At 33.4% G+C, this 11,783-nt stretch overlaps 1 protein-coding gene and 1 pseudogene across 1 annotated transcript; both read left to right on the top strand.

Annotated features, from left to right (window-relative positions):
- Window positions 1-550: 550 nt before the first annotated feature.
- Window positions 551-1,998, top strand: LOC114373837 (annotated as a pseudogene).
- A 3,533-nt stretch (window positions 1,999-5,531) lies between these two features.
- LOC114374553 (putative disease resistance RPP13-like protein 1) lies at window positions 5,532-10,693 on the top strand. Its single transcript, XM_028332213.1, has one exon. The coding sequence runs from the start codon at window positions 5,877-5,879 to the stop codon at window positions 9,441-9,443; it is 3,567 nt and encodes a 1,188-aa protein (XP_028188014.1). The 5' UTR covers window positions 5,532-5,876; the 3' UTR covers window positions 9,444-10,693.
- Window positions 10,694-11,783: the final 1,090 nt, after the last annotated feature.

The raw sequence follows: 11,783 nt of genomic DNA, 5'->3' as shown, positions 1-11,783 counted from the left end.
TATATGATGTTAGGTTTCTTGAATTTCTTTATTGATAAGTTGGTCACTGAAGTCTTCATTAAATGTGTACGATGTATATCTTGGATTTATTTATTCATAAGTTAGCCACCGAACTAGACTAGACTCTCTAAAGCTTTCATTAATGGATTATGTTGCCTCATGTTCAGAAGACTTTAAACCTTGAAACAAAGGCATGATTAGTCGTTCACATTGTGTTTACAAAGTGTGCGAGGTCTTATCTGTATATGAATAATTAAAATATATAAAATTATTTTCTGTAGCCAATAGTAAAATTTTTTGGATGAAAATAATATAATATTTATTAATCTTATACTTTTCCTATATGTATATATATTAGTATTTTATGTAATTATGCAAAATATGATAAGTTAGGTGATGCACTCAAGTTTTGGAAACGTGCAGAAAATGGTACCAAGTCTCTTAAAATAATAAAATAAAGACAGAAAACAAGATGAATAGTCTACCTTTGAAAAAGGCTAGTGATGATGGAGTTGGATCAGGATCGGGTAGTAAAGTGCCACAATCAACATCTTCGGTGGTTGAAAGTGATATTTGAGACAGAGATGATGACAAAGAAAGGATTTTTGAATGGCTCACTTCTGACACTGATAAGAAGCTATCAATACTTTCTATAGTGAGCATGAGCGGGTTGGGTAAGACCACACTTGCCCAACTTGTATACAATGACTCAAGGATAGATGGTACATTTGATATCAAAGCTTCGGTCTGTGTCTCAGAGAAATTTGATGTTTTCAACGTATCAAGATCAATTCTTGACACGACTACTGATTCAACTGATCATAGTAGAGAGCTAGAAATGGTTCAGAGAAGACTAAAAGAAAATTTGGCAGATAAAAGATTTCTTCTCACGACACGCAGTGAGAAGGTTTCTTCTACCATTCGGTCAGAACAACATCCCCTGCAGCCATACAAGAAAATTATTGCTGGTAGTTGTTATCCAAACATGCATTTCAAGATGGTAATCCTCAACCAAATCCAGAGTGCGAGGGGATTGTTATGAAGATAGTTGAAAAATGTAAAGGACTTCCTCTAGCCTTGAAGACAATGGGAAGTCTATTACACAACAAATCATCTGTTTCAGAATGGGAAAACATATTGAAAAGTGAGATATGGGAATTAGAGGATAGTGATATTGTTTCTGCTTTAGCACTGAGCTATCCCCACCTTCCTCCCCGTCTCAAGACATGCTTTGCTTACTGTGGTTTATTCGGGAAGGATTATGAGTTTGACAAGGAGTGTTTAATTCAGTTGTGGATGGCTGAAAATTTCCTACACTGTCATAAAAGCAGTAAGAGTCCAGAAGAAGTTGAGCAGTAGTACTTCCATGATCTACTATCGAGGTCACTCTTTCAACAATCAAGCAAAAATAAAGAAGTATTTGTCATGCATGACCTTCTAAATGATTTGGCAAAATATGTTTGTGGGGACATCTATTTCAGGTTGGAAGTTGATGAAGCAAAAAGTACACAGAAAACAGCCCACCATTTTTCAGTTGTAATTGATCACCACTAATATTTTGATGGGTTTGGAACTTTATGTGATACTAAAAGATTGTGTACATTTATGTCAACAATTAGGAGCATGAATGAATATTACTATCATTGGCATTGCAGTATGTCAAAGATACATGATTTGTTCTCCAAGTTTAAGCTCTTGCGTGTCTTATCTCTGTCTCAGTGTTCTGACATTGAAGAGCTGCCTGACTCTCTTTGCAATCTTAAACATCTCCATTCATTTGAGCTCTCCAACACTTACATAGAAAAACTACCTGAACCCACATGTTCACTTTACAACTTGCAAATACTGAAGTTGGTCAATTGTACGCATTTGAAGGAGCTGCCCTCAACTTTGCATAAACTCCTCAATTTGCGTGTTTTATCTTTGTCTCATTGTTTTGGCCTTACAGAAGTGCCCAACTCTGTAGATGATCTCAAACAACTTCTTTCATTAGACCTTTCCCAGACTCGCATGAAAAAACTACCCGATTCAACATGTTTAATCTCCAACTTGCAAATACTGAAGTTAAACAATTGTCCATATTTGGAGGAGCTGCACTTGAATTTACATGAACTCACCAATTTGCATCACCTTGAATTTGCATTACCAGAGGAGGGTCTTCCTAAATCCATTTCATATCTTCAGATTGAGGGCTATTGTCCTTTGCTCAAACAGCGTTGCCAGAAACCAGAAGGCCTAGACTGGCCAAAGATTGCTGATCACATTCAAGACTTGCTGATATAGTGATGTTGATTTTTAAGAAACTTGTATCTGCTGTGTGTGTGAGACGTCGCTGAGTTGTTTAATATTGGCTAAAATATTTCACATTTAAATCTTATTTATAATTTTTTATCAGAATTTATTTTGTTATTGATAACTAATTTTTGGTATTTGTTTAATAATTTGGAGAGTTTACCTCTAAAAAGATAATTGTCTTATATTATAAAGGTTTAATATAGATAAAAGTGACTTTATTATCTCCTAAATTTCACTTCTAACAATTGTACCTGGAGCTGCAGACTGTGTAATATAAAATTTATTTAACTTGTTACATTATGAAAGTCTAAATTTAAAAGAAATGTACTTATCTGAAGATTCAAATCAAAAGAACATTTTTAAGTGCTTAGTTGTAAATAGTTTTCATCGTTTTTCTAGTCTTCAATTTTAGATGAGGTAAATCTTATTCTTACAACCAGTGAAATCCTTTAACTTTCATTTGATCACATTGATTCTCAAATATACATATAATTATGGAAAGTATTGCAACCTTTAAAATTTTCAACTTTTGCAGTATTATTTTCTTTCATAAAAAAGGGTTATATATAATTTTATATAGTCAATCTAATTACAATTTAACACGTATAATAAGTTTTTTTACTTTTAAAATAATTATTTTAAAGTAATTCAAATAATAATTTATAATTGAATTGTACTGTGGCTGCATATACATTAAATTCAAATTCATTTATTTTAACAATGTTTGGATTAAAATATTTAAGGTCTTTATTGTTTGAATAAAGATATGTTTTTTGAAGACTTGAATAAAAATATTTAAGGTTGTTATACATTTAATAACTTCTAAATTTGTAAATTGCCAAAAAAAATTAATTGACTCCTACTTATAATTGTATTATGGTTGTTGTAGTTATTTTTTTTTGTTACAATTAAAGAACGCTTACAGATATTTATAAATTATCGACATTAGCCATGAAAATCAAAATCACATTCTTATAGAAGTTTTTTTTTACCAATTGATGAATTGGACCAACCTTTATTGATATTACATGGTTGTAGTTAAGTTCCTAAAAATATTTATAAAAAATCATTAAATAAGATATTAATAATTAATAATATTTTAAAATGAAACTTAAAATAATTTATCTTTCACTCTCTTTTAATAACTCAAATTCTAATTTGTAGATTATTATCCTAGAAACTATGGATTTCTTACTTCACCCCTTATGTATGGTCTCCCCCAACAAGTTACAACAATTTTTAATTTAATTTATCTTAATATTTTTTACCTGATAAAAAGTATTAAATATTTTATTATTACCGTATATATTGATTCAAACTATGATTTAATTAATTCAAAATTGACACATGATTAAAATAGTTGAAGATGCCTGGAAATTACCTGGTCATTTGGTTGGACACTATTAAAATATATATTCAGGTAATAACTAACTTTTTTTATCAACTTCTCTTTAAATGTAAAAACTCTTATTTTTTCTAAAAAAACTTTTCCATCCCAACTTCACTTTCAAAGAAGGAAAACTGAAAAAGAAAAAGGACTGCACTAAGTTAAATATCAGGCATGTACATTATAACATTATTGATACAATGCATTTAAGACTATCACCCTTCTATTAGATTTAGACACTATCATATATATATATATATATATATATATATATATATATATATATATATATATATATATATATATATATATATTAAATTACAAATCAATCATTAAAACTGGCTTCCAATCTTACGTATAAAGGTAAGCATCGGAATATCCTACAGTCTAACGCTGCTAGAACGAGCCGTTGCAAAATTTCCTATTAGTTCTAGAAGGAGCCAATTGCTAAAACTACAGCTATGCAAATGAAAAAAATTCCAAATAGAATCCTTATTTTTCCCAGTCCTTCCTTTCAAAGTATGCAAAACAAATAAGATAATTCCAATTCTTATATCGAACAACATAGAAACACAATCTCGAGGACAATGTTCACCTAGTAATAGATTGAACATTTCAAATTTTAGATTCCTGTTAATAAAACCAATAAATCTTAATTAAACACCAAAATGATAAATGAGTAAATATCACATATTAGAACAACTACAAATGATGTCGCGTAATCTCATAGCAAACTAGTGCATCAAGAAGATGAATTTTTTTAATTTACATTGACATAGACCTTTACAAAAAAGAAATAGATCACAGGATATGGAATCTGAAATAGTAAAGTATCCGGACTAAAAATTTGCATGATCCAATTATTTCCTGTACATTGGAATGTGTGTCTTCATCATGTGGTTGTTTAAAATGACCATTCACAACTATAAACAAAGTCCAAGATGAAATTAGTCACATATTATTTACCTTGAATAAGAAAAAGATTGTTATTATGATCAAGGAAACCACAAATATGTTAAGACAAACAATTAACTATTTGAGACAGCTTCATTAACCAAATATTAATCATTAGAAAAAAACAAAACAAAGGGTTGGATCATGGTTTTAAATAACGTTCTACAATGGCGATTGTCATCGTAATATGAAGGTATTTTGACTCACTGTAACCGTAATTACAGACACATCAGCAGTATTTTCCCACAATTACCCGCAATATAAATATTTTTTACTCAATGTAATCGCAACCGCAACCACACTTTAAAATGATAGGATGAACCAAATAATGGAGTGATCAAAATCAAATTATTAGAAAGATTACGTTAGGAAACCACAAATCACTAATGCTTATATTAGGAAATTAAAGAATGCATAGAGGCAATCAAGAGAATTGAATTCTTGATAAAACAGATTGCAAGAGAGGCCATCAAGGGGAATTCAGTGTTTTGTGTAACATATTTCTAGATTTTGAGCTGGGATTTTTCTTTGAGTGTTATCTCTGGAAGAGAATCTAGCTAGGAGACCGATGAAATTAGTCTCATAATATTTACCTTGAGTAATACGGAGACCGATGATTGAAAGAAGTCATATCAAAAACTTATTAGATTAGATAGTGACATTATATAGTGACAGTTGAATGCCAGTAAGAAATTACTAATAGTAATGCTTTTAATTACTAAAAAGCATAGTGGAAGATAACGACCATAAAGGAAGCCCAAAAGAAGTATGAATAAAAAAGATAAGTTTCAGTATCAAACACAGACACTCAGTCTCTTGTCGTGTTCGGTGTCTGACACGAGTCCGTGGTGTTTAACACCGACATAACACCTATACTATGTTCTATATTTTAGACATTACAGGTGTTCACGTGTCCGTGTCCGTGTCATGTCTGGTGTCCGTATCTGTGTCGTGTCTGGTGTCCGTATCGGTACTTCATATTCATAGCCACTCATTCATTCATGGAATACAGCTGTTGAAGTTTGAGAGACTCGAGAATTATTGCTTATACTGACCATCAAAGAAAAAGATGTTCACCCCACTACCTTAAAGTAAAGCCATCATTCATTGGCATAAGCTGCAGTGTGAAAGTTTGTGTTGTGGGAAAGAATCACTCAATTATTGTCATAGGCTGCAATGCATTGAGTCATTGGCTTCTAATTACTCGTTTCCATTCGTCCACTCCACTCCTCTTCCTACCATGGCGTTAGAATTCGTTGGTGGTGCTGTTCTCTCTTCTTTCCTTCAGGTTACATTTGACAGGCTGGGTTCTCATCAAGTTCTGGACTTCTTTCGTGGAAGAAAACTCGATGAGACGCTACTGAGCAAGTTGAAGGTGAAGTTACTGTCCATAGATGCTCTAGCTGATGATGCAGAACAAAAGCAGTTCAGAGATTCACGTGTGAAAGCATGGCTTGTTGCTGTCAAAGATGCGGTGCATGAGGCAGAGGATGTCTTGGATGAAATAGAATATGAACACTCCAAATGCCAAGTTGAAGCTGAACCTGAATCTCAAACCTGTACTTGCAAGGTACCAAATTTCTTCAAATCTTCTCCTCTTAGTTCCTTTAACAAGGAAGTTAAATCAAGGATGGAACAACTCATTGGCAGCCTAGAATTTCTCTCGAGCCAAAAGGGTGATCTAGGTTTGAACAATGCTAGTGGTGTTGGATCTGGATTCGGTAGTGAAGTGTCACAGAAATCACCATCAACATCTTTGGTGGTTGAAAGTGTTATTTATGGCAGAGATAATGACAAGGAAATGATAATTAATTGGCTCACTTCTGACTCTGGCAACCACAGTAAGTTATCAATACTTTCTATTGTGGGTATGGGCGGAATGGGTAAAACCACACTTGCCCAACATGCATACAATGACCCAAGGATAGATGATGTATTTGACATCAAAGCTTGGGTCTGTGTTTCAGATGATTTTACTGTTTTCAAGGTAACAAGAACAATTCTTGAGGCAATCACTAAGTCAACTGATGATAGTAGAAACCTACAGATGGTTCATGAAAGATTGCTAGTAGAGTTGAAAGATAAAAAGTTTCTTCTTGTTTTGGATGATGTTTGGAACGAAAAACTGGACGAATGGGTAGCTGTGCAGACTCCTCTATATTTTGGGGCTGAGGGAAGTAGAATCATTGTCACAACACGCAATAAGAAAGTTGCTTCTAGCATGAGGTCAAAAGAACACTACCTGCAGCAATTACAAGAAGATTATTGTTGGCAGTTGTTTGCAGAACACGCATTCCAAAATGCTAATCCTCAATCAAATCCAGACTTCATGAAGATTGGTATGAAGATAGTTGAAAAATGTAAAGGACTTCCTCTAGCCTTGAAAACAATGGGAAGTCTATTACACACCAAATCTATTTTGGAATGGAAAGGCATATTGGAAAGTGAGGTATGGGAATTAGATAATAGTGATATTGTCCCTGCTTTAGCACTTAGCTATCACCACATTCCTTCCCATCTCAAAAGATGTTTTGCTTATTGTGCATTATTTCCCAAAGGTTATTTGTTTGACAAGGAGTGTTTAATTCAGTTCTGGATGGCTCAAAAATTGCTACAATGCCATCAACAGAGTAAGAGTCCAGAAGAAATTGGTGAACAGTACTTCAATGATCTATTATCGAGGTCCTTCTTCCAAGAATCAAGCAACATAGAGGGGGGAAGGTGTTTTGTCATGCATGACCTTCTCAATGATTTGGCAAAATATGTTAGCGAGGACATGTGTTTCAGGCTGGAAGTTGATCAAGCAAAAACCATACCAAAAGCAACCCGTCATTTTTCAGTTGTGGTCAATGATTATCGATATTTTGAAGGTTTTGGAACTTTATATGATACAAAAAGGTTGCATACGTTTATGTCAACAACTGACTGCAGAGATTCTCATGAATATTATTGGAGGTGCAGGATGTCAATACATGAGTTGATCTCCAAGTTTAAGTTCTTACGCTTCTTATCTTTGTCTTATTGGCATAGACTCACAGAGGTGCCTGACTCTATTGGCAATCTTAAACATCTTCGTTCTTTAGACCTTTCCCATACTAGCATAAGAAAACTACCAGAGTCAACTTGTTCACTCTACAACTTGCAAATACTGAAACTGAATGATTGTAAATATTTGAAGGAGCTGCCCTCAAATTTACATAAACTCACCTATTTGCGATACCTTGAATTTATGAATACTGGAGTGAGAAAGCTGCCAGCACATTTGGGAAAACAGAAGAACCTTCTAGTATTGATAAATTCGTTTGATGTTGGGAAAAGTAGGGAGTTCACTATTCAGCAGTTAGGAGAACTCAATCTTCATGGAAGGCTATCAATTGGTAGGCTGCAGAATGTTGAGAATCCATCGGATGCCTCAGCTGTGGATTTGAAAAATAAAACACACCTTATGCAGCTAGAATTAAAATGGGATTACAATGGGAACCTTGATGATTCTTCCAAAGAAAGGGATGAAATTGTAATTGAGAATCTAGAGCCTTCCAAACACTTGGAGAGGTTGTCAATCAGGAACTATGGTGGTAAACATTTTCCAAATTGGTTACTACATAATTCTTTATTGAATGTGGTGTCCTTAGTGTTGGACAGATGTCAATCTTGCCAACGTTTGCCTCCCCTTGGACTCTTGCCATTGCTCAAGAACCTGGAGATTTCAGGCCTTGATGGGATAGTGAGTACTGGTGCTGATTTTCATGGGAATAGCTCTTCTTCATTTACATCCTTGGAAAAATTGAAATTCTACAATATGAGAGAATGGGAAAAATGGGAATGCCAAAATGTGGCAAGTGCTTTTCCAAGTCTTCAACATCTTTCCATAAAGGAATGTCCTAAGCTGAAAGGGAACCTGCCACTGTCCGTGCCGCTTGTTCATTTAAGGACACTAACAATTCAGGACTGCAAAAATCTTCTAGGCAATGATGGATGGTTGGAATTTGGTGGGGAACAATTCACCATCAGGGGACAGAACATGGAAGCAACGTTGCTGGAAACGAGTGGGCACATCATATCTGACACTTGTCTTAAAAAGTTGTATGTTTATTCTTGTCCAGAAATGAATATTCCCATGAGCCGTTGCTACGATTTCCTTGAATCGTTGACCATCTGTGATGGCTGCAACTCTCTAATGAGCTTTTCGCTAGATTTATTCCCAACACTTCGGAGACTTCGTCTTTGGGAGTGTCGTAATCTACAGAGGATTTCACAGAAGCACGCTCATAATCATGTGATGTATATGACAATCAATGAGTGTCCTCAATTAGAATTATTGCATATCCTCCTTCCATCTCTGGAGGAGCTACTCATAAAAGATTGTCCAAAAGTTCTGCCTTTCCCTGACGTAGGTTTGCCATCAAATCTAAACAGGTTGACTCTCTATAATTGCTCCAAATTTATAACCTCACCAGAAATAGCTTTGGGAGCCCATCCCTCTCTAAAAACCTTGGATATTGGAAAACTGGACCTGGAGTCATTTCATGCTCAAGATTTGTTGCCACATTCTCTTCGTTATCTATGCATCTATGACTGCCCCAGCCTCCAATACTTACCAGAGGGTCTCTGCCACCACTCCTCTCTCAGGGAACTGTTTCTTCTGAGCTGCCCCAGGCTCCAATGCTTGCCAGATGAGGATCTGCCCAAGTCCATTTCAACTCTGGTAATTCGGTATTGTCCCTTGCTCCAACCGCGTTGCCAGAGACCAGAAGGCGAAGACTGCGGAAAGATTGCTCATATTGAAAATCTCTTTATTATTGACTGATTCTGATTCTGATTGATTATCACATTGAAAATTCTATAGGGTTCTCTTCTGCTAAGTGATTCTTGTAAATCACTCGATCATTATTTTCTAAAATTTGCTTTCTGCTTCTAGCTAGAGTCTGGACCCATCAGTTATTTGCTAATTGGACAAAATATTACACGGTAAAAATTTGTTTCCAATGTTTTACGAGAATTCATTGTGGCATGCATTGACAGCTATTTCTTCATACATTATGCATTTGATAATTTGAATATATAGCTGAATTCTAAAGAGATAATTGTTCTTTTTATATTGAAAAGGTTTGATATAGTTAACACCTAACAGTGATTTTAACACCTAAATTATACTTCTGTTAGTTCTTAGAAGAACGGAAAAGCGGATTTAGTTATTGAATGGTGATTGTACGTCGCAGGTTTAGGAGAGAGATTTAGTAGGAAATTTTTGAAGAGAAGTAGTACTTAGTAGATGGCTGTCTAGTAATCTCTTGGATAAAGGTAGTATATTGATTTCTCAAAGAAAACTAAATGATGACTTTCATTGTAACCAATAAAACCTAAGTTCAACCAACTTCCCAATTTAAACAACTTAATGTGGACAACACAACGCTCAAGAAATATGATCTCCTTGTAATGACTAACTATGGAGGCAAGCTCTAGAGAGATGTGTGAGGAGTTCCGCCTTTGTTGTGTGTTATGTTTGTGAAGGATGGGATAATGATGGATTGATCACTTGAGATAGTCGGAGAGATGTGAAACTCCATGTGATGTGTAGATGAGTTTATGTTGTTTAGTTGATTGTTGTCTGATACCATTAACAGAGGAGCCAACACAAACTTATATATAAAGGACAATCCCAGTGGGGGGAAATCATTGAGGAGTCAATCCTCCCAGATTAGTGATACTTGGGGATGGATCATTGACTCATTGTTTCTTAGGGATATGACATTGAGTTTCCACGATGTAAACTTAGCAATCCCGACAAATGCGAGACATCACCAATTAGCTAGAGCTTGTCATTATACCATGGTGAGGGTGTACTTCCAAGAGTCATCCAACTTAAAATGTGTAAGACCATTGAGTTCTAGAAGTTTTAGTGGCAACAGACCCGTGATGTCATAAGTTAAGAATTTGTTAGAAATGTGAATAAGATTGTGAGAAAGACTCTGAGAGGACCACATCAAGGTGCTTAGTATGTATTTTTGTGATTGTAAATTCGTTTGCTTGTGATTTTTATAAGAGATGAGTGATTCACTTCATACACCTTTTGTTTTTCAGATAAAGATGAAGGACTTGATGGAAATAACAAAGATCGAATGAAAAATTTGTGACGAGCACTAAAAAGATGGTTGTGCTTGTTCAAGAAGAAGATGAATCCATTAATGATGCATCGAGAGTTTTGAAGTAAATATATAAGGGTTAGATCTTCTTTAAGTCATTGTTCTAAGTCTTAGTCTTGTCTTGTACAAAAAATGATAGATTAGGTTTTAATCAATGTTGTTATCACTCTATTGTATGTGACTCTGATGTATTAAGTATCTAATTTTAGGGATATAAACATTTGTTATAATTGTATTACGTAATTTTTTAACAAAATATAATTGAGAATGTACAAATGAACTTTTGAGTGTTTTGTATTATTTTAACAAAAATCGAATATTTTATAAATTAAATTATTTATTATTAAAATATATGATGTTGATGGATATCTTATGTTACGTCCAACAAATATTATTCAAATATGACTTATTGTTTTTAAAATATCTCAAGTATTATCCAAATATGACTTATTCATGATTTTGATAAATAAATACAATAATATAGTCAAATAATTTGTCTAAGGTTAATTATTTTATTTCATAATTTCTAAAATAAATTAAGAAAAATCATAATAATGATCAGGGTTGTTACAACAATCACATATTTATTTCCTCTAAAAAATACTAAAAGGTATTATTCAATTCAATTATTAATTCAAATCAATATTATTCTATTATGTGAATAGATTATATTTTATTATTCATTCTATTATAGCTATATTCAATTATTATTCTATTAATTGCAAACAATTATATTTTTATAATTTTTATTCTTAATCAATTATTTCATTCTTTTTTGAGCATTTCTAATAATGATCCTATTATTTTTTTAATAATGTACTATAGATAATGATCGACCACTTTATTTCATTTCTTTTTAGTATTTTTTAGTTAACAATATATATTTTTTAAGTAATATATATTAAGCTATATCAGATTTACAATAAATAATATTTTGCATAATGTAAATAAAAATTATAAGAATAAAATGTAAAAAGGAAATATTAAATTTGTGAACCATATTT

The sequence above is a fragment of the Glycine soja genome, chromosome 11, assembly GCF_004193775.1.
Source record: "Glycine soja cultivar W05 chromosome 11, ASM419377v2, whole genome shotgun sequence".
Classification (NCBI taxonomy): domain Eukaryota; kingdom Viridiplantae; phylum Streptophyta; class Magnoliopsida; order Fabales; family Fabaceae; genus Glycine; species Glycine soja.
This window is presented reverse-complemented; position numbering and strand designations above follow the sequence as displayed.